Source organism: Syngnathus scovelli, chromosome 6 (assembly GCF_024217435.2).
Source record: "Syngnathus scovelli strain Florida chromosome 6, RoL_Ssco_1.2, whole genome shotgun sequence".
Taxonomy (NCBI): Eukaryota; Metazoa; Chordata; class Actinopteri; order Syngnathiformes; family Syngnathidae; genus Syngnathus; species Syngnathus scovelli.
Window position 1 is genome coordinate 11,480,286 of NC_090852.1, and position 27,574 is coordinate 11,507,859.

The following is a 27,574-nucleotide window of genomic DNA, read 5'->3' on the forward strand; positions in this document are numbered from 1 at the left end:
AATGTGAGCTGTAACATTTGCACATGCGCGCACACATCCGGAAGCACGCGGATCAGCTACACACCATTGAAAAGAGCTGTCTTCTCTAGATTTACTGTGCATCGCACAGTAGTGCATATGCTGGCCACATGGAAGCAAAAACATACAAAGACATGTGGAGAGAATTTTACACAACATGGGATGCACACAAACATGACAGCCTCAGTACAATGTATAGAAAACAAACTGGTGACTAAATGGAGACTCGGTGGCAAGGGTGGGTAAAGTATTTCTGCTGCATCTAAAGTTCTGTCATATTTGTTGCACTTTTTTCACAATTATTTCTGACAATGGTTAGTTATAATGAATGTAATAATTTCTCACTGAACTTAATTGATTTAATGTATTTTTATGTATTGTATTCATTTCGGATGTTGTCTACAAAAACACTCCCTGAATTATGATGATCAAGATGACCCACATAGATTCCCTACCAATGATATTTTACTTTGTAAAACTTTATGAATATAAAACAAAAACTAGATGGAAAGGCACGGAAGGGAAACATGCCAAAACAAAATCTAATCAAAACAAAGTCAAGACAAACAGATACTGTAGTCTCGTTTAGACATACTGTATATGGTGTTTGTGTATTTCATTACTATGGGGGTCTTGTGGTCCCACTGTGGGAATTTCCCATAAGGGATGGGGGGGTTAGGGTTAGTTTACTGTCTCTCTCTCACACACACACCCACACACACAGCTACCCAACCGCACAGCCACCCACATGCACAGACACTTGCACAAAAATAGTGGGTCTCAGCTACGAGATCCCAATCTGTTACCTCAGCGTGCCCCCTCATTAGAGCAACATTGTACCCACAAGCTGTCCTGGGTCTATGGAATTTTGCTTGCACATGTTATTTGATTGTGAATGCTGACATTCCATCATGACATCATGAAACCAAAACTGCTTTTGTGAGAGGACGCAACAATATGGCTGGTACAGGCCAAATAGCTCTCAGCGTGACCTCACACACATGTCCAACCTCATCTCATCCTTTCATCCTCTGGAGGCGACTGTTGTTCACACATCATCTGATGTGGGGGCAAAGGGTTAGGGCTGACAGTTGGAATGAGGAACAAGGTTGGGAGCAAAGACGGCCGGGTATCGTCTTAAAAAGGATGTGCTGGGAATTAGAAGAGGAAGTAGAGCAATGCTAACCATATATATATATATATATATATATATATATATATATATATATATATATATATATATATATAGCACTATTGCAGGGAAAGAAAAAAAATCATTCAAGTTGTTTGTGTTCAGAGCGGAGTTTGTTAAACACAAAATCAATAGGAAGGGCTCCAGGGCTCAAGATGTCATCATGTAGTCTGCAAAAATACCATTGGAATTCCCCTTTCGCAACCAGAAATGGCAAGAAGATGAAGAAGAAGCAGAGGAGAGTTTGCATTTTGTCATGTCTGTATTTTGTCTCATTTTCACAAAACATGTACAGGGGAAGGAGAAGCCTTTCAATTAAACCTGAGGTATATATAATTTTTTTTAGCATCAAGCAGCCTAGGTGTCAGGATTTTTCTTTTAAAAACTCATCAGTGTTCTTCCATGTGTTGCTATTTACAACACCCTAATCATAATAATAAGAATACCAATAATAGTAATAATAATAATTCAATAACAACAGATTTAGCAAATGGGACAGCCTGCATCATATTTGTTACATATCATAAATAATGCTAACAACAATTTTAAAAACAACATGAAGGAGGGATTTAGGAGCTTGATTGAGCCTCAGGCAAACAAAAGGAATCTATCAGAAGTTGTAGCAGCACAAGGTCAAATGCTAGTCAAGGGTCAAAAGACAACAAGTTTTACACGGTGAATAAATAAGCATCTTGCGCCAGGAGAGTGACAATTTCATTTTTCAACTGTTTTTAATCAAAGCTTGGGGGTAGGGCGGGGGGGGGGGGGGGGGGGAGAGATAAATGTTAGAGACTTCCTTGTTTTGTGCTGATGTGCTGGGCTTGGCTCACCGAAAGATCCCCTGAGAAAGAAAGAAAAAGATTGCGTATGTGTGTGTGTGCATGTGAGGGCCGAAGCTTTACCTGTATATAAATACTGTAAGTGCATACAGTGTTGGGTGTATGTGTGTGTTCGGTTCAGCTTTGGTGAGAAACACCGGAACTGGCTTTGAGAGGGTGACTGGTTTATCAAAATCTGTGCGTAGGTTGCATAAAGTTGTCGTTATGCATGCACCCCCACCCCCCCACCCCGATGTCATGCACAATATGCTCATGTGTTAAAGCCATAATCACAGACTTCTGCTGCTGTTTCTGTAAGCTGTCACTAGCTTTGTCTGCGTCATCCCATAATAGAACTTGGTTACCAGAGGAGCAAAAAAGTGCATTTCCAAGTCATACTTCACTCTCCCCAAAGAAGAAACAGCCCATATTGCTTGCTTGAATCTGGTGAATGTATGTATTTGTATGTGTTCATAAATACCATACAGCAAATCATAATAATAAACAAAAGAAAAATGAAATAAATCCACAAAACATTATATTATATCTCATTACCAGAATGAACAATAAATTAAAAGTCCCTTTGAGTCACTATACATGTACAGTATATTCATACTGGATCGATCGTTATTTGTCTCTCTGTTGCCAACCTTTCACAATACATGCTCAGTGGTGACCACAAGTGGTGGCAGGGAGCAATGGCAGGGTGTCCTGTGACCCAAAACCTCAGTGCCATGACGCAGCTAACACTGGAAGTGAGGGGACCAGCGTCACTGTGCTTAAGAATCCCCGGTGGAAGCTGGCTTGGGCAGAGGCCCCGTCATTGTTTCGGCTGCATTCAGGCCATCCCGAGGGCTGTGTGTGCGTTCCTTGTGCTGCGGTGACGTCAGCGCTCCGAATCCTCCGCTCACGTAGGTGATGTTGCGACTGGACTGAACTAGACAAGTATGAGGTTCTGAGGCTTTTGGTGGTGGACGCTTTGGGGATAGCGAGGGGCGCTTGGTTCAGATCACAATTAGAAGTCCTTTACACTTGACCACAGGCAGGCGGTTGGAGTCCATGCTCCATGTCAACAACAAGTTATTGTACATGATAAGGATGCAACATAGCGCAGGCACTGGGCCCTTTGACCGCAGAAGGTTAGTACCGACAGCTCACGCTTCGCTGCCTCGAGAAAGTTCAGAAGGTTGTGGTCAGGTAAGCAGCACAATGTCTCAGTCCAAAACGTTGTCCAACTCTCAGTTGGAGTTTTGAACACTGTCTGTGATATACACATAGTTCTTCGAAGGAGGTCTCTTTCTGCCTCCAGTAGTATTCATGTCCATTATCTGTCAGGAGACCTCAATGATCTCAAGGCTCCCGGAGAAACTCGACTGTTTCCCAATCTTGCCCAGTTCTTCCCGGGACCGCGTCTCTGAGATGCCCTCCTCAAATTCCATCTGACAGCTGCGACGTTTAAACTGCTTCTCCGTGGCCGAGCTGCTGTTGTTCGCCCGCTCGGTTTGCTTTTCACGTTGCTGCATCGGGGGCTTCTCCTTTGAAGGTTTGTCTCGTAACCGCACGTTTTCGCTGCAACCGAACGCCACGTACGCCGAGCTGCTCCCGAACCTCACGGACGACTCGGTTCCGCTACCGCTGCCGAGCTCCATCTCGCCGCCCTCCTCGACCCCAAAGTGCCAGGGAGCATCGGTGGTGGGGGTTACCGGAGTAACAGGGGTGGTGGCCTGGACAGTGTCTCTGTGTTTGGTCCACATGGATCCAGATCCCATAGACGGCAGAGAGGGCAGGGTGAGAAGCAGGGAACCCTTTAAGTTCTCATCCTTATGGTCGAGGGACAGGCTGAGCGACTGTGGAGGAAGTTGTTGGAAATGGATTGGTGAGGTGCCAGAGCTATGCTTGGCTTTCCTTCTGGGTCTGGATGCCGAAGAACTGGGCCGATGGACGCCCTCGCTTCCTCCGTGCCCCAAACTTCCGATGCTTCCTGTGCTGCCCGGTGAGGGGAATGGGGAGTCGGAGGAGCAAGGACTGTCCAGGATGGGAGACTGAGAGCAGACACCGTTGGAGGTGCCTGTTTCGGGGCTGTCCAGTTTGCACAGCTTGGGGACGTCTTCAGAGTGTGTCGGCGCCACGGCAGCAGGGTGTGGACTGTTAGGTGAGTACACAGATTTAATGTCCAGGGAGAAGGAGCGTTTCAGACGATTTGTGTCCATGATCCTCTCCGCAGAGAGGTGCAATCCGTTGAAGCCTTGCTGGAGGGAAGCAGGTGATGGTACCTTGGGCTCGGGAGGATTTTGTAGCTCTACCGCAGATGAGTCGTAATTGCTATGGTGACCGTTCATCACGAAACCCGCGTTGACAACGTTAAGCTCGGAATTTTGCTTTGAGTGGCTTTCGATGATTTTGTCATCAGAGCTTGACGTCAACGCTTGGAGCAGTCGTAGGCCTTTCTCAAACTCCAGCAGCTGGCCCAGGAAGTTAAAGTTGGGGGATATAGAGGGTCTTCGGTCCTTTACAAACCTGAGGGATGCAAAAAAGGTTGACTGCATTAGAAAAGGCAAATAGTTTCCAGAAGTCGTAAGGATGCCATAAGAACTGCGTGTTTGGTGGTAATTGCTTGAATGGTTCCACTGCACTTTGCATAACGGAAAAGGAAAATGTACATACAGTAAGAGCTTTTTTAACTTGACCTCAGGCAACAGCCACAGATGTACGAGACAGCACATTTCCTCCAAAATGTGGTTGCCTATTTAATGTTCCTGTCACCTTAGCTCGGAAGTCTGGGAGGAGTAAAAGTACCTGTAGGCATCATCTGATGACAGGCCCATTGTCTTCATGATGTATGCGATGGCGATGGTCGCTGAACGTGAGATTCCAGCCAAGCAATGCACAATGACTCTGCAGTTTGACACCTTGGCTTTGTCTGTGGAAGGAAATGAAAAGATAGGGCTCAGTCCACACAAATGCACACAATAGCCGCAGCACAAAGTCTGGTGACAATCAGCCTCCATTGAAAGAAAGCTGACATTTCCTGGAAGACGACAGACGGTCTCCATAACGGAAGTTTTGAACTTGATGCTATTGTTTGCTGCAGCACACGTGAACCTTTATTAGTGGTGACAACGGTATGTACCGTGTTGGATATTTTGTCAGTGTTGGTTGGATATTTTCTCATTCTTTAGCAACTAACATTACAATTTTTTTTATACGTTACTTATTGAGTAGATGCATCATCTTACAGCTTACCAATGAATTCATTTGTTTTGTCCAGCCAAGGAAGCAGTTTCTCACAGTAGTTGTCATTGACTGGGATACGCATGAAGTGGCTCTCGCTGATGAAGTCTGGCTTGGGGCAGGTGTTGCTGGCATTTAGTACATATGTTATACCATTCTGAGCCATCAAATCCTGCAGAGATATGAAGAAAACATTAGGCCGAGGTCTTTTTTCTCCTCCAGGAAACAAATATATAGCAATGCAATGATTGCTTTAATGCAACTGAGATATATTTAGTTGGTAACTAAAGGCATTTTTTTTTTTAATAATGACCTTTATGATGACATGACATTATTTATCCCCACATGAGCTAACACTTTGGCAACAGTGACACCTAAAACTAAATCCCTTCTAATTAAGATTTCTTTAGCCATACAAGGTCCAGTGTACTACAAACCTTATTGAGAACATCTTTCTGGGAACCCAGGTAAAGGTGCGGCAGGATGCGAGTGGGCCCGACATTAGCCACAGGCAAGCAGGGCTGGGACAGGCTCATAGGAAGAGCAGTGGCTGGCTTGCCTTCACACAGGCCGGGGAAGCAGGACGAGAAAGCAGCAAAGCCTCCTGCACAGACACAATGAGAGCAGCTCCATTACTCTAATTGTTTTCAGCACTGAAGTTGTTAGGGTTTTCCAGGTTATCTTGATCCTATGATTATGTTGGAATGTAACCTGTAATACTTAAACTCGCCTGTCCTGTCTTAACAAAAGTAGTAGAACAAAGTGACTAGCTGCAGAGGAAGCAATCAAAGTTGTTTAGTTCACACAACATCGTGAAGGACCCCCTGCTGTGCTTTGATCAGCCAGGGGCTTCGGCCATTTGTCTACTCTGACCCCCACTCTCACCCCCACTCTGTTCCTCCTAATAAATATGCCCTTGCAGGAAGGAGAGTTCAGACTTCATTCGATAATCGCTGTTCAGACAGCGACGAATGGACTCTCCACCTGCAGGTGTCTAAAAGAACTTCCTTGTCTCCTGTTTCGTTCTTGCAAAATAAGTTGGAGTGAGCAAATCTCTAACAGAAGTCGTTTGACATGAGTGGATTTATGCAAGGTCTCGTGAGCAAAAAAAAAAAAATCTTGCACCATTAGCAGAGTAAACAGTTTCTAGACTTTCAGAGGTGACCCTGGGCTACAATGTCTGGGTCCTGCCTAGTGCAGCAGAAGCAAAGAAGAGGCTCTCTTGTTCTTCTGTGTGAGGTTAACTGCAGGGTGGCCAGGAATGTGCATGTCTGGCCCTTTAAGAGGCAGGCGGCTCCACTTTTGGCATATGTGTGTGTGTGTCTCTGTTTCCTGCATGAGCTCATGTCCTGTAGAAGTGCATTGCGTCAGACCGAGGGAATGAGAGAGGCCACAGGTGCACGGCCAGGACAGAGGCCCAGTAACGTCCCCTGACAAGCGCACAGCATGACACGCACAGAAAACAAACACACACACACACACACACACTTTGACAAATGGTTGCAGTGCAAAAAGATGATCTGAAAACATGATCACATAATCCTTAGCACCACATTCGCTTTTCACTTGCAATGACTCACAATGACTCTGTGCAAGACACCATCCCTTTCCAACACACACTCATCATTACTCTGCAGCTCTGTGGTTGTATAACTACAGGGTGGGGGTAAAGGGGAGGAGGTGGGGGGGTGAAGTTTGTGTGTGCATGTATCGTGAGGGTAATGACCTCTCAGACGACGACTAAGAAAAGAAGGGAATGCTACTAAGGAACTCTCAAGCCTCAGAGAAGAGATTGGAACCTAATCTAGGTTCAGACTGGTCTGACCTAATCTAGGACAGACACACACACGCGTTCAAAGAGTGTGAGTGAGACATGACATCACTGCTAAAAAAAAAAAAAAAAAAAATAGCGCACACAGCACAACGCAGGCCGCTGGTTGAAAAGCAGATCCAGCTGCCCACATTCTAAGCACAGTGTCAGCAACACTCGTGAACTTGGCAAACATACAGCTAAGCAAAAAGAATCCAAATGTGTCAACAAGGGCTCAACTTGGAGGAGTAAGACGACAGCCTCTGAAGATGGAAGGGGTTTGGCAGCTATCATAATCAAGCGCTACAGTGGGGGAGAAATGCGTCTCCAAGTGCAATGTGGATCCCCGTCAGTCTCTTGCTATTAATGGCAACTGATGGTGTGATGACGTCAGTGCTATTCAATGCGTGAAGTGAGGTGATGGATTGAACAAATGATAACGCCCAAGAACCAGGAACCAAGGCTTTAATTCAAACTGCTGTGTAAATATGACCACATACGTCATCTATTTGGTCTCAATGTAATCTTGTTTTATGGCGTTCATCTAAAATTGATAACGTGAATGAGATAAGGTAGTTCTTTGACAGGATTTGTTCTTGAAGTACCGCTGCATATAGCAGCAGGTTTTGAGTGCATTGTATCAAGTAGGCGGTATGTTCCTGGAAGCAATATAATCAACAGGAAAAAGCTCATGTCACACGACAACCATTTCCCTTTCTACGTGAGAACATTGTTCGAGAGTTTGTTAGAAGCACACAAGACAGGACATTACACTGTGGACATAGCACGTTTGCTAGGAAGAAAGTGTGTGTGTGTGTGTGTGGGGGGGGGGGGGGGGGGGGGGGGGGCAGTGACAGTATGAATGCCGGGAGAAAGTGTGTGTGTGGGGGGGGGGGGTGAATGCCAGACTCATCTAAAAATAATATACTTGCTGTTACAATTTAAGGCAAAGCCAATCCGAAAATATTTGCATTTGTGGGATATGAGTTAAGCAGCAAAATGTATCCATATTATCAATCTCAGGAGGTGGCCATTTTGCCACTTGCTGTCGACTGAAAATGACATCGCACTTGCCGGGTCCAAATCACGTCATTGACCTGAGACCTGGCACCCGTGATGTGATTTTTAAATTCATATTCCACAAATGAAACATTATACAGAACACTCTCTCTACTATTTGGGCTTCACAGAACATATTATTACAAAGAAAATTTGTAGGTTGAGTTCCCCTTTAAATATGTGTCTGGAATAATATAGTGATTGCAGTTGATGAAATAATCTCATGTTGGATAAACAAATAGAGAAGAGCAAGAAACATGCTGAACCAGTGTGTGACTCAAAGAATGAGTGACAGTTACTGGAATGAAGCGGCTCAAGTCAGAGATAAGCGACCTGGGCCAAGTGTTGTTATAAAGGGTAGTTACATGACGTCAATACAATGACAGATACCTCCCTCGTAGGCAGCTCGAGCTTGACGCAACCAGGACGTTATTGTCACCTTGTCACCTGACCGCCCTCTCCTTAAAGTTGTCATGACAACAAGGAAGGACAGTTAGCTCATGGTGTTCCCCTTGTGTGTTGTCAGGATGTTATAGTACACAGTGTGCACATGCACACGCACATACACACACACACACGCACTCTGAATAGAGACATGACCTCACATTCTCCAGAAAAGAAAACGACGACCCATTCCAATCTGTGAGCATAACGCAAACACACAAGCGAGGACTCACAATGAAGTCATTGAAAATACCCTGTGACACACACCAAGCCAGCTGTCTCTCAACATGACATCAGAAGGTCAACTGGGAAGGATGAGTTCATCTTCAGTGCGGCGTGATAATCAGTCGAGCGTGACATGCTGATACTTTACACATGAACACAAATGGCAGCCCATACAGTATTTGTGGAAGACAGAATAGGGAATTGTAGTCATCGTTCCAACAGATCGCACGCTACGCTATCACATCTGATGGTTAAGGAATCTAGGCTTTGGCAAGGGGAAAACTACAGACAGGATCTTTGTGGACGTTTAAATGCAGTATTTATACATGTGAGAAATAATTAGGATGTGACAAACCGATTCAGGAACACACCATCTTAAAAAAGAGGCAAACACAGATCCGGGAAAGAGGGCACTGTGTCGCCATCGGCAAAACTCACCAGCGGTGACTTCCTTTTTCCGTTTCCCTCTGCCCAATTCATCACTTATGCAACTGCTTACTGCTCCCCCCCCCCCCCCCCCAAAAAAAAAAAACCCTTCCTGTGAGTGTAGCACTCGAGCTTTTTGACTGCTTTTCCTCATCCCTCATTTCTTATAACGAACTCAAAAGAATTCAAACCTTCAGTCTTACTATCTGGGATCAGCAGCAGATGTTTGGATCACACTCAGTTCACTTTTGTCAATTGATGCCGAAAGTTGAACGATGAACGCTCGAGTGGAACCCGCAGACCAATCTGGACGGAGTTACACACCATGTGGTTGGTTAATGGGAGCTCTGCTGTTACATCATCACTCCTATTTGGTGCAATTGACTGCTTTATCAATACAAGCCAACTCCATCTCCCCTCTGTGTTCAAGCTCCTGTAAAAGTCCGTAGCTTTCAGCCGTTAATGGCGAGGTGACTCGGTCAACCATACACCCACAACCCACCCACAGCCTACAAGCATTGATCTGCATGAATGACCACCCCGCACCCCTCCACTGCTCTTCCTCTTCATATCAGGGGAGACATGACGCCACCCATGCACCACCTCCAGCTGTCCCCCCAACCCAGGAGGGTACATTAGCATTTCAATGTTTACCCACCCCCCCCACCTCCCAAACATGACATCATTGCACACATGTCCCACTCAGCACCACAAAGGCTGAATTGCAGCCCGGAGAAAGGAAGGGCTGAGTGTGTGTGTGTGTGTAAGGGGGGAGGAGGGGCGTCTGATGACCAATTGTGTCAAAACAGACAAGATTGACAGTGCACAGATGAGACAAGAGGGTGATGTCATCTTTTCAAGCAGGCGTCATGTTGAGGACTCTTGGACCGTATGATTAACATGGCATCCTGTCTAATGATTAAATCCGCAAACAGCAACAAAATGTCACTTTGATGAAGAGCTGTTTCTGCACATTATATAGTATGATGCAACATAGACCAATATGCTGTGCAGCTGCAACAATGGAACGATAAAGATTTTAATAACCGATAAATCGTTTAGATGCCTTTTTATTAAATTGTCCAAATGCTTAGAATTTCATCTTGTCATCAGTAAATATGCCATTTCTGTAGTTGTCTAAGAAAACAGACTGCTTATCTTTGTGTTGATTTAAAATTAAACATTTTCTTTTTCTTAAGAATACAGTGATCAACATTTTTCTCTATTATCTTATGCACCAGAAACTGAATTATAATATTATTTTTTACATTTTCAACAGTCAATTTGAAATAATGGACTGCTTTTGAACAAAGAGATGAAATTATTTTTTTAATCTGATTCAACGATGAATAAAAAAAGAACAAATTAATCAATTATTTAATTGTAGTCCAGTGTACTGTATATTCTGCTGTAACCAAGACTGCAACTCAGAATGTGTTAAAATAATCTCCCAACTTATTACATTTTCTGAAAAAACAAGCGTGTCAGCTCCAGCAGCGAAGCCTCAATGTAAAATGAACCGTACACGCTGCTATGCAAACACATTGGCAAACACAAAAAAAAAAGCAGTGGTTTGCTTTGCAAACAACTTTGAATAGAATCGCTTCCAATAAACGTACACATGTGACACATGTGCGCGTAAAGCGCAGGGAATGGCTGCGTGCACTTTGTTCAGTATCAATGTATTGCCTCATGCCTGTGTGAAAACGTGTTGTCTTTGACACCTGCAGTGCACACCACACACAATGATAACATAATCTCCACATACATTCTGAAAAGAGAGCGAGTGTGAGTATTGAGTAAGAGAGCAAGAAAAGCCAAGAAGAGAGAGAATGGCGCCTTTGTGACAGTTTTACATCTCAATGACCGCAGGCTGTGAGAGCATGAGCACTATGTCATACCGTGGGTCACAGCTCTCATTCTCTCGCCCGAACCCCCTTTCTCATTGTATTTCATCTTCATGATGTCATCCTCCTAATCCTCCTTTCCATTACCTCTTTAACAGTGTAATAGTGAAGACAAAAGATGAGGGGAAACCAGTGTCAGGTTGAGCAGGTTCCACTCAAAGAGCTCAGCCTGTCTGTTAGCGGTGGAGGCTAATATTTTAACATCATTATACTTCATTCATGTGCATTTCACTTTCTCTATCTTTGCACGTGTGTTTATAGTCTCGAGTGGAAAAACATACTAGCGTCATCACTGCCGCAAATCTTTTCTTTTGCATTCTCTTCACGTATGTGAAGATCCCATACTTCCGTTTCATAACAAAGTAGGCGCTTGTTCGTACCCCTAAATTCAAACACACTGATGCACACGCACGACCCATCGTTGTGTGTCCAGGTGGGTTACACACCTCGTAGCTCTCTCCCCTCCTTCATCCTGCGGACCCGGATCTTCAGCCTCATATCTGTGTCGTGGAGGTCCGGCCAAAAACGATTCTCTGTGGGGGATATCACCACATCAAGTGGCATCCCCAAGAACGCAATCCGGCTTCTTCGGGGATGACGCAAACCCTTGCAAGAGTCTCGAGCAAAAAATGTCTTCTTTCGAATTCCGATGGAGAAGAAAATTCCAACCAAGGTTGCTAAAACTGTATTTGATGTCAGACTACACACACTGGATATTCAAGTTGCTCCGGGGCCTTGTTAACGACCCTCTCTAATGGACCTTATGCACAAAAAAAAGTCAAAGCACACAAGTCCAAGTATCTGTGGTGCTGCACCTCAAAAGCCTTCAAACAAGTCCACATGTGGCCAGAATCCTATGTGAATGCAAAAATCCCAGAAATGCTCTTGGGTAAATATTTCGTAATTCTGTGGTTTTGCTGAGAATGGCGACCGCTGAGAGAGCAATAGGAAAAGGAGCAAAATGTTTTCCAGCACAAATGTGCCAGCTGTATTCTGCCTGCAGCTGGTCTGAGAGCTTCTGACTTAGCTCAGGCTCTCCCCTTCTCAGTGAGTCCACAGCAAGAAGAGCAACCCACTATTGTTGTGCGGCTCCACGTCTCCCATTCGCTCACTCGCCAGAGTAAAACTCCTCCCCTCCCTCTGCCTCCCTCCTCTTTCTGATGGCTCTCTCTGCAATGGAGGATGACGCCGCCAGTCGCTCTCCTCGAGCTTGGAGGGTGAATGAGCTCACTTGCCGCGAGGCCGGAGCCTGCCCCCTCTCCTTCTCTGCACCCTCCCTCTCCAGTGGAGCCAGAGCTCCATCATAGCTAATGTCCAAGGCATGTAACCGCATTCCTTACTCAGCCAACAAATATGCGGCCACCTCAGGGAGCGAGCTGGAGAGCTGGCCTCTACTGGGGAAGTTTAGAGGCTAACAGGTACTTCAACAGCTATACGTGACTACATGACTTAACTAGTTAAGCGATGGGAATGCACGGCTGTCCATGGGTGTATGTACGTACCAGTAGTTTGAGTCATCACAACTATTTTTCAAATGGAACGAAGCAGTGGAACTATTAAAGTCTATCGAGCGTTTAAGATGACTTAACTAGTTGAGGGATGGGAATGCATGGCTGTACGTGGGCATATGTATGAATAGTTTGAGTCATCAGAACAATTTTTCAAGTGGAACTAAGCTGGAAAATAATAAAAAGGTGATTGAGCTTTTACGATGACTCAATAGCTTTTATGGACAGAAATTTCTACTGGCAGAATGTATGCGACATCATGGTCTTGTTGGGCCATAGTCCGCAGTCCTGTCCAATGCGGTTTTGTTTTTAATGGTTAAAAAAAAAAAAAAAAAAAAAGAGAGAGAGAGAGAGAGAGAGAGAGAGAGAGAGAGAGAAATGTGACATTAGGGGAGAGAATGGAAAAATAACTAAAGCAGATGAAAGAGGAAGCCTTGGGAGGAAAACTCAACAAGCTTGTGGCGTGGAGACATTCTCAATGTGACAGGCCACTGACGCTTGGTACTTTACTATGGAATGGCAAATATGTAGCCCGCAAGTTCAGTTATTGTGGGGGGGAGCAAATGACATTATATTACTGCTTAGGCAGAGGGAATAGAAAGCCTTCGTTACCTATTTTTAGTTGCTAAACCCAACAATGTACTAAGAAAAATGGTATAATAAATTTGAGCTCACATTATGTTTATTTTTGAAAAGAGTCGGCATGTTAAAGAGAAAGTAATAAACTATTTCAAAATAAACTATTTCTTTCACATTGAGCTGCATTTTTGATGCGTGTCCAAATTCTGAGCCTCACGTTGAAACATCATGCTGCACTAGTCATATGGTCTTTCGTACATGAAGTGATTGCCAAAGATGAACGTAAATAAGCTTGTAAAAGATCTCCAGTTGATGACCTCATCATCGTCGTCAACCACCATAAATAATCCCAAACGGGTGACAAGAGCCTTGTGCAGGGAGTGTGATTTAATAGGTTACTCAGTGGTGATCTGTTGAATGTCCAACCATGAACAACAGTAGTGCACACTGACCATTGCAATGTATTTTACAGACACTAGAACTGTGTTCACATTGTATTGTGGAAGACAAGCTAAAACGATGGACTACAGAAGATATTAAAAAAATATATATACGTATATATACAGGAATATGTCGTATGACATGACCTTGTCGCTTTCTCCCATCCTTCCGAATAACGTGGTTGAGAATAGTAGGTGTGCTAATTGGGGGATTACTGCGGGAGATACAGTATAGCAAATGGCAACCAGGCTGTTTTATTGACTGCACGTGTGTTCCTTGCGACGACAGAAATAGGTGGCCCTGTCATTCTGGCCACCCTCTCCTCTGATTACTCAAGGAACACAACACAGTTGAGATCAAACCCTTGATAACATTTAGATAAATCCTTTCCAATTTGCTCCACAGGAATTGTGAATGGAAATATAATGTGTTACATTCAGGATTCATGTGCGGTTATGATAAATTCATACAAAACGTTACTTTTTACTTTTTTGGGGGGTAAAATAATTAAACCTTTGCATATTTATTTTTAAATATATATTTGGGAATGGGAAGTGGATGACCCCTTTTCCCCTCCTAGCTAAAACAGGCAATGGCAAGAGTGTAATCCAAAACCATAGATCATCTGTCAGGATTGCATAGGAAGGAACGATGTCATTTTCCAGATAGGGGAGGTTTAGGGTGATGAAAGCTGCGAGTTAATTGGGTTTGTTGGTTTGTGCATGTGTGTGTTCACCTGTGAGGAACGAAAGAAGCGGTGTCTAAGATTAGGGGTGAACACTTTGCCCTACAAACATGGGTCAGTGCACCTTTGCACAAGTGTGTGACTCTATGTGCATGATATTTTTGTGTGTGTGTGTGTGTGTGTGTGTTTATGTTGCTGGTTGTCAGGGGATCAGTAACAAGACTGCTCTTACGGTGATGTAATGCCTACAGGAGGACACAGCTGCCATGCCAAGGGGCTGAGGTAGTTGTCGGGGGAGAGATGGAGAAATTGAATGGGGGCGGGGGGGTTGTTGGAGGGGAGGATGGGCAGATTGGCAATTGGGTGAGGGGGGATGATAGCTGATCTTGTCATTCCACAGGGGACATTGATGGTGTAGTACGTAATCATCTATGTGTGTGTGACGGTGATGAGGTGCAATAAGCATCCGTGTCTTTTCTCATCTCCCAATTATTGATAAAAAATCTCCAATGAAGTTTGATTGATGTCACATTTTAAACTGATGTCTCTAAAACCTCCCTCTAAACACATTGGTTTTGAAAAGCAGAAGATCAGTCAAGAAGATCTGGTCAATTTTGAGTCATTTAACAGGGAAAACGTGGAAACGCTAAACAGAGTAAACAGATATAAGGAAATCTTGAGAGGGATGGAAACACTAGGAAGCAGGCAAGCATATGGTGGATGAGATTACAAAAGGCACAGATGAATGACACGGTCAACTCATTTGCATGTGTGTACGCATGAGATAGTGCCATCAGTCGTGTGGTGGAGCCTGCCTGTGTTCCAAGCTACTTAACCCCCTGGTGGAGCTCAGCATCCAAAATTACTGGTGCAGTTTTACTGCAAAGAAATTACTTCAGTCAATCTGTTCAATCTTGCAACCGCAAGCAAACACACGCACGAAACATGAAGAGGAGGGTAAGTTATCCAAGAAAGGTGCTTTTAAAAGCAGAAGGGTCTCATAAACCATAAATTGTACATCCTTAAAAATACCAGTTGGAGCCATTAAGCAGTGCATATGTGTTAGTGTGTGTGTAAGAATTGAATTGAGGTGTGATGCTCAATATCAATACAGTAAGAGCAACATAGCGACGTGTGTAAGCATATAGTAAACATTGAACATTATTTTGTGAAGTGACCATCATCATAGGTATTCTCTTGAAGTTATATTCTAGCTGCATGCAAAGGGAAACAGAAAATAAGTTCCTATTTTATTGTACTTCCTTGTTTATTTTAAGGTGAATGTTTACACGGACCATAATCAAATTAAAACATTTTTAGTTCCTGTTCCCTTGACCTTACCTCTCTTACTATATGTGTAATACTTGGATGAACTGCTCCCATGGTAGCAGCGTAATATTGCAAAGCGCACATCAACGGGTACTGACAGCAGCTTAGGCATCTGCAACAAAGCCTGACTGGCAGCTCCCAGATCAGTTTTGTATCTATTAAATGTCCCTCAGCAAAGCTGGTTAGGTGGTTTGATTATGCTACATTACCTTGCTTGTTGAAGACAACAAAAAATATTATTTAGATAAAAGCTAAAGAATATTCAAGTGGACGATTGACTCGCTTGATTCAAACAATGATGTGACAAGATTGTATGCTGTGCATTCAAAAGGGGTGAGCCATGACTACATATAATGATCGAAATTCCATTTGCTGGCTCTGGGGCGCTTACTCTGATCCATCCATTTTCCAAATGCATTTGTCCTTTTCAGGGTCATGGGTAAGATGGCACCTATATTCCAGATGGCCTTGGGCACTAAGTGGGTGGACTGGTCGCCAGTCCAGGGTGGTCAAGGCGAGGCATAGTACATCGACAAACAGAAATACACACATTCACACTCATAGCAAAAAAAAACGCGCAAGCTCGGTGCAGAACATGCAAAGTTGCCAAATTGTTGATGTAATGTTTATGCGATCCTACTGACTAATGGGAAAAAAAACCTAAGCTTGGTCTAGGTAATAAAACAAATGGTCAAAGATCATATTCACTGATAAAATACACTATAACAGCACCAGACATTAAAAGCATTACTCAACGTTTATTCACTGCACAGTTTCCTCTCATACGCAGTCAAGCAACAGAAATGAGGCGCTGCACCCAGGAGACTATTAGTGCACGGTGACAGTGGCTATCACAACGCCTACAGCGAGGGTTGGCTTTCCTGCTCCAACAGGCCCCAGAGATGTGCGTGTGTATGTGTGTGTGTCGGATCCAGGGCCCAGTAGTGACATCACTCTGCCAGCTACAAAAGAACAATAGAGGAAGTATGACGCCATGCAATGAGAGGAACCGGACAAGCTGTCTCCTTCAGAGCAAAGCCAACGCCCTCATGATGCTACAGCATACATATGGTTAAAATAGACAAGTAGAGTGTTTCTGGAGTATAAAAAGCTGGTAGACAAGAAGTCAAGATTCAGCATATGCAAAAATTCTTGACAGCTTCAGTCACCCCAAAGTGCCATTTGATCAGTTATGTTTATCAGGAAATGGTTACACAACCAGAGGAAGTGGATGTTTGTGGGTTTTGTTTATTTGTAGATGCGTGTTGATGTTTTGTGTACGCATGCCTCTGACTATTTATGCATGTGAAGACAAGAAAGCATCATGAGGAAAATAAATGATCAGTAACAACCACATTACTTATTCTGGGGCCTTGGGCTTGCTGGGAAGTCCAAAATTAGCTTGTTGTCATAGTGATGGGAAAAAAAAAAAATCTCCCACTTCTATCAGGAAGCAGTGGCTCCAGAAGTTCGGTCTAAAATTGTGGTCACGGCATATTAAAGCGTTAAGAGCTGTTTTACAAGTTTTGCACCCAAAATCATGTGAAGGGCTCTTAACTTTTGTCTCGACCATGGACACAAACTGCTGGGAAAAACAAAATGACCAACAAGGTAAGCAAGGAAACGGTGCTGTGGAATTCCTGAGATAAAGTGTATCAAACATAGCCCAGTGATAAACAGGAATCTCTACCATTGTTTGCTGGAGTGACGCCATAGCAGGAACGGTAGTGGGCAGTCCGAGCATGAACGGAATGCAGTGCATGCACGCAACTCGTGGGTATAAACTCGCCACCCTAATTGAGAGTGACTCCTTTCCTTAATCGTGCTTCTGGTAAAAATTACCACGAGTGTACAAGAGCCTTCAGGGTAACAGTGATTAAATTAACAACGCTACTAAGCTACCAAGAACTTAGTTGGCCCACATTCCCTGTGAAGTTGAAGACGCTGATGGGGCCAAAATGTGGAGACGCTAATCCAAGGTTAGCACGCTGCTCTACTTCTGTTGACCCAATGTGTTGAAACTGCCTAGGTAACCGTTTCAACAAACTATTTCTATTTGACGCTACATGAATGCATGACACGGGTGGCTTGGGATGTTTAAAGGGCGTTCAGATAGATTTCAAATGCAGGCAAGCTGCAAGGCATGCACTATGAATGGATTGTATACACAAAGCAGCAATGCTTGAAATATTTAGGGCATGGTGGTACAAACATCTAGTGTAAAGACTTCCACAGTAACTTTTTTTCCCTAATAAAAAATAAAAACCAAAAGCCAAGGTTTTTTTTTGGAAGCATGAAAATGACTTACTATTTTTGACTTTTACTATTGAGCAGATATTCCCCCGCCTACTTTTCTTGACATTTCAACATTTGGCCTTTTTATCTTGTTTTAGTTTATCCTGGAAAAAAATGCTTGGCTCTTAAAGACATGATTGTGGCATATAGATGAGGTTGAGGTCTGCGCTTGATGAAGTGGTATTCAGCGTTCATAAAAGAATTTGGCAAAAATGAACTGTTTCTGAAATTGGGAATTTCTCCAATCTGAAATCACCATTTCAGAAGAAAAAAAAAATCATAAATAGTTACATTGCAACATTACTTGATGATGGTGAGATGAGTTCATCCTCTCCAAAATGTATCAAAGCTCTTCTCCAGAGTTTGGAAATCATCAGTTCTAATCTAATCTTATATAAAACCGAAAAGTGCACTCGCTTCTTTTGCTACAAGTCAATGATAGTGTGTATTGTTGGGTGAGTGCAAGTGTGTGTGTGTGTGTCTGGCCTTCTTGAGCCGGCAAGGGACTTGTGAGTGATGAGGAAGAAGAAGAAGAGGAGCAGGATCACGTCATGCTGGAAAAATTTGGCAGAGGCACACATTAAAACACATGCAGATGAATAAAGACACACACACACACACAAGCACACACAGGCCTGTTTCATCTTCCTTTTTTAAAGGCAAAGAAGGGAAAATGACATCAAGCACATCATGTGAGGCCAATGAGACAGACGAGGGGGGTGAGAGCGCTGGCGAAGGAACAGGGTTACATAAAACAAACTCTGCAATGGCCTCCTTATGAGGAGGTCTGTTACCATAATGTGTACGTGCGTCCATTTCCCCGCATGGATTTGCTTACTTCTGGGACTACTTTGCGTGCACCGTATGTATCTGCACAACAACTCATTAAGGCGTGAGCCTGAAGAAGAAGCTCATTACATGCGTGCAGAAAATAACTTGATGTCAACGTGTAGATATGACGCTTCTGAGAATCTCAAACACTTTTTTTGGATCGGGAAGGTGATGTCATACAATATTTCCATAGGCCATTTACTTTGACCTTTGCGCTCTCCTTCTGCCGACCGGGGTGGGTTGAACGCTTGTTTGTGTGTCGACAGGCCAAGGCGAGAGCATCGAGGCCACTGGCGCCAGATGTGATGACCGCAGGAGTCTGGGCCTAAAAATAGAGCTCTGTTCTCAGCACCGTGAAACAAGCGCAGAGAAACGCGAGGTGGAGGAAAGGAGGAATGGGGGGAGGTAAAGGGGGTGAAGGAGTCACAGAGGGAGGAGGGAGGAGGAAGCCTGGGTCATTGAGAATAAGGTCAGATATCTCTGGGGAAGGTGAGCTCACTTCTTAATGGCCTCACTGGCTCCCTCTCAATGAAATCATTGATCTGCAGCAGCTCTACACAGCGTACTGGAGCAAGGTCAAATGGGAGTGGGCCAAAAGGGGGAGAGGAGGCGGCAAGGAGGTGCAGAAAGGCTAGGTTAGAAGTTTAAGATGAAGGAGTGAGAGAGAGAATGACAAATGGGCTTCAAGAACACTTAATGTTGTAGTCATCTAGAATTGTCACTCAACTGATGATTTCAAGTTTAGACCTAATAGTTGGGACTAATCCAGGTGGTCACATGTTTGAACCGCAGCACTGATGTGATGACTATTGCACAATGGCCTTTCTCAAATTAAATCAAATGTGCCTTCAATGAAAACAGAAGTGATAGTTAACGTGATGTCATTTTCTGTGGCAAAATGGCTGCCCACTGAGATGGGTAAAAACTGGTGGATTTTGTTGTGCAACTCATCTTTCACAATACTAACCAGAATGCCGTGTTCAGACTAGCGGGGGCATATACAATATATTACTGGAAAGAATTTTTAGGGGTTGACTTCCCCTTTAATGGTTAGGGTAAGCAATAGGTGGATTTTTTTTCTGCAGCCTCAAGATGTCTCAAGATACCATGCGTTTAGGCCTGCTCGGTAGGTAAATGAATAACTTTACTAGTTTTCGACTCCTAGCATTCACACATGAAGCCCTTTTCCGATTTGTGTGTGTGCTATTGTCCATAAATCAAAACCAACACTGTGATTATTTCGACAGATATTGCATGACGATTTCAGCGCTAGTGGTGATTTTTGCTTCTCTGAAAACGTATGAAATGATGTGATGTTTGTCAGGGTCCGTACTAAGCAACCACGTCACCGTACATCTGGAAAATCTGACATTTATTCACGCTAACAGAGAGCTTCCTTTAAACCAGTATGAGACGTGAAACATTTTTCTATCCTGCGCTGCTTCAGTGGAGACAAAACCATGACGACTGAGGACTGAGGATGCTTTCAAGAACGGTATGAGCGGCATGAGGCTCTGTTACACTTAACAGCCTCGAAGACCACACATTCTCCTCCATGTGCGTGCACAAACACACACACACACAGAGGATAAAATGAGGACTATTACCTCATCTCCCAAATAGCTCTCCTTTTGTTTTGTCTCTTTTTTCCTCCCTTCACACATGCTCTCTCAAACATTGCCTCAGCCACGTGCACACACTATTTGATATGCACATATTCAATCCAACTTGCACACAGACACACCAAAACACACGCTGACACAAGTAGACCTCCTTGTGTAGCTCATTGTAATGTCTCTGTGAAGGGCCGCATTGAGAGATTCAGCCTTTCACCATTACCTCACCTCGTCTACTTTTCTCTGATGCTTTCATGTACAGTAAGCGTACACAGACACACATGCAGGGGGCCACCGCCCCATTGTATAACAGCCCCGAAGAATGACACATGATTGAATTGACCTTTGTACCTTTGCGATCACACCCAAACCTGATGTCATCATGCTTGCCCCTGGCTAGACAGCAGCTCCTGTGTGAGTGAGGAGGGAAAAAAAGGAAAATGCAACTGCAGGCGAGAGAGAGAAATAGAGAAAGAGAGCGTGACAGAGTGAGGCCCCTTTCATCTGCTCATACCTCTCATCACGAGCTCTTCGAACGTTTGCTTTTGCTTGTTTGCTCTTTTGACTTGTACAGGTGACAGCGTGGGAACCAATGTGTCTCAACCAACTTGACATATTATCCAGTTAATATAAACAGGGGATGGTTGCGATATCAACAATAACTTTTTTTATTTCAAAAATATGCTATTAATCAAAGCAAACTATTCTCGCATTCGTTTCGTGTCCACATTGCTGGAATTTTTTTTCCAGCTGTGAGCATCTGGGTCAACATTATTCATCAAACGAACTACAAACAATGAATCATCACTGTTGCTATTGGCGACTTTCTGTCAAATAACGTCACTTCAGTCTTGTGTTAGAAATCCGCCCTTAAACTGGCACATGAAATCACTCTTTCTCGTCCTGCCCTTTTTTCTCTTCTGAGCGTGTGGTGTCAGCTTTAGTAATCCTACAAAAACGCACGCAGATGGTCCATCAGAAAGATTAAGGGCAGTTATGCACATCTGCATACAACACACAGTCCCTCACCACCTTTATTTGGTTTCTGTGCCCTCCATTCCAAAACCTCAAAACTATTTGTAAGATATATTTTTCATTCATTTAAAATCTGCTATTTACTTTTTGATCTATATGATTGGTTGCCAGCCAAACATTTGCACCTATAGCAATTTAGGCTCTTCAATTAACCTAATATTTGGGGGGTTGGCAGTAAACCAGTCTGTGGAGAAAACCCATACAATCACGGAGGAGAAACCTGGACCACACTAAAAACAATTTCAAAACAACTTGCACCAAGCTTTCTTTGACTTGGGGTCTGCTGTTCAATACCTGGTTTACAATTCTCCCACATTGACGTGCTGAAAGCAACTATTGCATATTGTACAGGTCATGCTAAAATGTCAGACCAGCGCTGAAGTCATCACACATCTAACAATGTAATTGCTGCATTCCGTTTCTCGGCAATAGTGCACCAAGTTACGGAAAAATGCCACCACTTTTTAAAAAAGCACAGCCAAATAAATTCTGGACTTTCGTGTCAAAGAAACGACCATAGTGCTACCTCAGCGTCTTCTGCTGAACCAAGTTCATCTGCGTCAGCATGCTTGAATCATGCAGGCCAACATCAGGAATGATTTGACATGACACGACTCCCCAGATGGCATCGGCTAACATACAACGTAGCCGGGCACTGGCAGGAGTAGTGCTGCCTTTGGCTTGACTGTATGATGCAAGGTTGGTGGGAAACACGCAAACTTTAGACCCACGAGGGAGGCAGCTGGCTCCAAACAAGTCATGTTCTCCTCTTTGAGACACACACACGCACACACACGCACGCACACACATCCAGTCACAAGTCTCTAAAAGGCAAGACATCACCATGAGCTCCAACTGAATGAGGTCACTTATAGTAAAAATATTTTTCTCACAAACACTTTCTCACAGTCGGTGCAGTAATAACTCAAACACACGGATGCATAAAAGCAGAAGTAAAAAAAATACACATCCATACACGCACGCAATCTATGGGTGTCAATGGCAAATGGAAGCCATACAATGGTTCTATTGCCTGCTCGATGACATCATGCAAGCGTCGGAAGAGGTTCCGTCTTAAACGATTATTTAGTTGACCTACGCAAACCTCTGAGGGGTGAATGACGTTTTTTCAATAAATATTTATCCAGCACATGACTACTGGTTGTGTAACATGACATTCAAGTAATTGATCTAATTCCCATATTGTTACTTTATAACAACAGAATCTCCAAATTTGCGTTCACACATTGAGCTTCACCATTTAATTTCCCATCCTGACTATCCATGTAAGGAGTTTTTGTTTTTATATATCGATACAACGCTCTCTTCTTTGCACTCCCAAGCGTATCACTGCTGGCCTATTTGCAGGAATGTTACATTAAGTCCTTTGCATGCTAGGGTGACATAAGACCCTATAATAGGTCAGTCAGATCAGAGAAATACAATCGTTGCAAGAATTACTAGCAGTTAAAATCTAGAGTTCAATAAAAGTACATAGCATAATGGAGAAAAAGGATGACAGGGTGGTAGTGACAGAAAAAAGGATTGCTTTTTATTTTAAGCTCCCTTGTGAAAGGAGGCAGGAAGGCGTAGAAAGATGAAGGCTGCAAATAATTACTTAGCTCACCAATTCATTTATAGCTTTGAGAAAGGGCAGAAAACAGCAGAAGGCTAGTATTCAAATACTATTACCGTATTTTCCGGACTATAAGTCGCTCCGGAGTATAAGTCGCACCAGCCATAAAATGCCCCAAAAAGTGAAAAAAAACATATATAAGTCGCTCCGGAGTATAAGTCGCATTTTGGGGGCAATTTATTCGACAAAATCCCACACCAAAAACAGTCATGAACGAGCAACAACAGGCTAAACGATAGCAACAACAGGCTAAACGATAGGTATGCTAACGTGACAAACACAAACAAAGAGCTGAGAACGGGCCTGACGTAACATATAGAGTGATTAAGGACAACTATTACATGAATAACATGTTTATAAAACCGTCAGTGTCACTCCAATTCATTAAATAGCAACAACAGGCTAAACGATAGGTATGCTAACGTGACAAACTCAAAGAAAGAGCTGAGAACGGGCCTGACGTAACATATAGAGTGATTAAGGACAACTATTACATGAATAACATGTTTATAAAACCATCGGTGTCACTCCAATTCATTAAATAGCAACAACAGGCTAAACGATAGGTATGCTAACTTGACAAACACAAACAAAGAGCTGAGAACGGGCCTGACGTAACATATAGAGTGATTAAGGACAACTATTACATGAATAACATGTTTATAAAACCATCGGTGTCACTCCAATTCATTAAATCCATCGATCGATCTTTGTCAACAATGGGTGCGCACGGCTGAGGGCGCTTGCGCTTCAAAATATTCCACAGGCTCATATAACGATAGATAAACTATATTTTAAATAACTATAATATAAGCCAATAATATTATCAAACCATCCGTGCACTTTAATTCCATTAAATCCATCGATCAAATTCCTCGTCCTTTGTCAACATCGCCGCGCGTGCGCCCTGACGTCACCCTCGTCTTTATTCCACAGATCTACTATATAACTATATTGTAGCATTAACAAAGTACAAGGATAGACGTAGGTTTGGTAAACGGCTCTTTATTAAACAAAACAAACTTCCAAGCGTGTGGCGGCGTGGACTTCCAGACAGACCGGGCGTGCGTAATGGCCATGTCCGAGCCCCGCGCACCGTTCGCGGACAACCACTCGGCCGATCGTCGGCCCCCGACTCAGTAGAGACCGGGCGTGCGTAAAAGCCATAATAGTTTTTCAAACCTTCTATGTCACTCCAAATCCTTAATTCCTTCAAACTCTTTGTCCTCCGTGTCACTTAGAAATTATCACCGCTAATGATGCCGGTCGTCCTTGTGTGGGCACGTTTGTATGTAAACAACCGGCGCGCCGCGCTACTGACGTCACTTGAAATAGTAATCCATTGGTACATCACGGTTCTCCAAACTTTCTTTCTGCTGCTCGATTACTGTTTTCAGCTGCATATTTTACAACTTGAAGTTTGTAACCTGCAAAATATGAGTTTCTTTTTGGTGCCATTTTTCTTAAGCCCACCCAGTTGATGAGTCACGGCCAACGGTAAAATTTAGAGCGCCCTCATCCAGTTTCGTCTGAAAATATAATTTTTTTTGGTTGTTTTATCAAAGTCAAAGTCTGCTTTATCGTCGATATATTTTTTTTATATACTAAGACACACAAAGAGATTGAAATTACATTTCCTCTATCCCTCGGTGAGATAGTACACATATGCATACAAGCAACACAAAAAAAACCAAGAAGGCACTAACAATGAATAAATAAGAGTATTGAATAAATGATAAATAAACAAATAATAATAAATAATAATAATAAATATAAGAGGAGCAAAAATGGAGCAAGTGTACATACAGCAGACAGTGGACTTGGATATGGTGCTTTAAAGTGTTAATTGCTTTATTTGATGTTTTCTCTATTTTTTATGTTTTGAATATGTTCAAGATAAAGAAATAAAAGCATGTGAAGTGATCAACTATACTAAAAATAACATGGGAAGTGGTCAACTATACTTGTAAGTGATGTCTTAATGATCAAGTAAAAATTTGTGAAAAAAAAACATATATAAGTCGCTCTTGAGTATAAGTCGCCCCCCCATCCAAACTATGAAAAAAACCGCGACTTATAGTCCGGAAATTACGGTACTACATTCCACATAAGTGCAGTAAAGATGACTTCATGTGACTCTCATCTGCAACTGCACCAGTACGCCAGTACATCATGATTTCATCCCCTTTTACATATTTACAGTATACACACACAATATTCTTTTGATATGTCCGATATGAGAACAAGGGCACCACACACACATTCAAGCACACAAGTATTCATCCTTCCATTTTCAACAATGCTTACCCTTTATTCATACTACACTAAAGCAGATTTATTTTTATAAGTGTCATCCGTGAAGCTATTTTTAGGAGTGCAAAGAAGCACTGGATAAAAAAAAGAAAAAAAATCCAGAATCCATTTCCATTCATCTGTCAACGTATCTTTTGTGGAAACGACACACAGGCGCATCCTCCAGCGCTACCTTGCACAAATTGATGCATGCCACAATTCAGACATGCCCGCACGCACACACACACACACATCACCCGCTACTCTGCCCATGCAGCCGCATTACATGCAGACAGTGCGTCGGGTATGCACAGTCACTGGCTGTCGTACTTGCACATAAACAACAGACATTTCTATTGGCCGGGTACTCCTGTGGAATATTCTCTGCCACTGTTGTCGTGGAAACAGCAGAAAATAAACGAGAGCAACGAAAGACGTGTGCTGAGGAGACTTATACAACACAGCAATTGCTGACAAGCTCTTTTCCTGTGAAGTGAATGAAAATGTATAAAAATTGGCAGTGGTGGGGGGATAACTATATAGAATAACTATAGATAACTATATAGAATAACTATATATAGAACTATATGGAATAACTCATGACCAAATGCTGAACGAATGCACAGAAAAAGTCTATTTACCCCTAGCGACATGCCTCTGCGGTCTCATTTGCATTCTAACTAAGGCAGATTATCTTTTCTGCACTGACACATTTGAGGATGGACTCATAAGCCTCTGCTGCTGTATGTCTGTGCGATAACATCCTTGCATACGCTGCACATAAGATGTTATTAACTCAATGAGTCTCGCTGCTGCTAAATTAAGCCTTAGTGTGCTTACTGGACACTATGACAGCATAACTGCGATACTTAAGTTAAACTTCAGCATTATTCCAAATGATGCTAAGTAAGAGTAGGACTCCTGAGAAGATTAAACATCAGAGTCATTACAGAGGAGTCATGGCAGACATGTAAACATCCGGTGCTACAAATGTGTGTTGGCATGCGATTTGATTATATTAAAGCTGAATAAAACTCCCTTGCGCGTGCTGTGATATGTGATGCAAAACAGTGACATCTACTGACCAAACCGTGTCATAATGCTTCAGCTCACTGCAAGATATGTGAAATATGAGATGGATACTACTTTGTGGTGGACAGTAAAATGTAAATATTGCTAAATAAATAAGTAAATAAATAAATATAAAAAAGAGATAAATAAATAAACCGACAAACAAACACACATACAAACAAACAAACAGAAACTACACACCCATACCAACTCCCACTCTGATCCGTACCAGTAAGCAGGGAGACTTTGTGGAAGGTGCCCTCCAACTTCCCCAAGAGAATGTGCACAAAGCTGTCTTTGGACAGATGAGCTGCCTCTTTGGAACTCTGGTCATAAAGCACCACTTCCTGCTTCCTGCCCAGCTCCACCTGCACAGAAGACAAGGTAGATAGAGTGTTAAGTGAAAACAGAACAAAATATATTTTTTATTCTCCTGAACCTACATTTGGGACATTGGTAGTCCCAGCCTCACATGCTGTGTGGCACAAAATGTTTTCATAACAAGCACATATAAATCAGCTGCAAGAGTTGAATCTGTCTCGTTCTGGTATGTAGCGTCACTGAAAAGATAAATAACCAGCAAGCATGCAGCTGACAGTTACGACAGTCAATCGCAGCCTTAGTGATTAGAATGCCTGCAACAGTAAACAGATTTGGTTGTAAATTAGAAATATCGAGCCTTACGGTATGAATAATACATAAGGGCTGCATCTATGATCAGAATATTTATGTTGCAGATAACCCCGTGCTTGAGGGAAAGGGAATCTGTAACAGTAAAATTTAAAACGCCATTTGTGCTATGACAACATGGTGCAGCATTTATCATTGTGGTGCGCTTGATGTCAGCTTAAGGGAGGGATGGATAGAAGTGTGCTTCCATGTGAATGTGAGCATGCGCATAGTTCTTCCCCATGTTGTTGGGCAGGCTTTGGTCATGTGACCAAGAGGGAGCACCTACTGCAGCTCTGAATTGCTGCATCACTGAACTACCACTGGATTGGAAAGAGGAGAGAGCGGGCAGGAGGAAGAAGGCAGAGAGGGATGAGGTGGAGGAAAGAAATGACAAGGCAGTCAAGAGAAGAATTTGAATTCTTGTATTGGCGCAACATAAAACAGCTCAAAGACA

At 43.1% G+C, this 27,574-nt stretch overlaps 1 protein-coding gene across 3 annotated transcripts in view; it reads right to left on the minus strand.

Annotated features, from left to right (window-relative positions):
* Positions 1-1,453: 1,453 nt before the first annotated feature.
* The window catches only part of dusp8a (dual specificity phosphatase 8a), a 35,587-nt gene continuing 9,466 nt past the window's right edge, over positions 1,454-27,574 (minus strand). For 2 of the 3 annotated variants that reach the window (XM_049724175.2, XM_049724174.1), the window contains exons 3-7: positions 26,678-26,816; positions 5,697-5,863; positions 5,272-5,431; positions 4,825-4,948; positions 1,454-4,545 (exon numbers count right to left, since the gene is read on the minus strand). In XM_049724175.2, the coding sequence (XP_049580132.1) occupies positions 3,360-4,545; positions 4,825-4,948; positions 5,272-5,431; positions 5,697-5,863; positions 26,678-26,816 (1,776 nt within the window). In that variant the 3' untranslated portion in view covers positions 1,454-3,359. Of the gene's footprint in view, positions 4,546-4,824; positions 4,949-5,271; positions 5,432-5,696; positions 5,864-11,576; positions 12,257-26,677; positions 26,817-27,574 lie in introns of those variants that run through there. The other variant, XM_049724176.1, reaches the window with a different exon arrangement.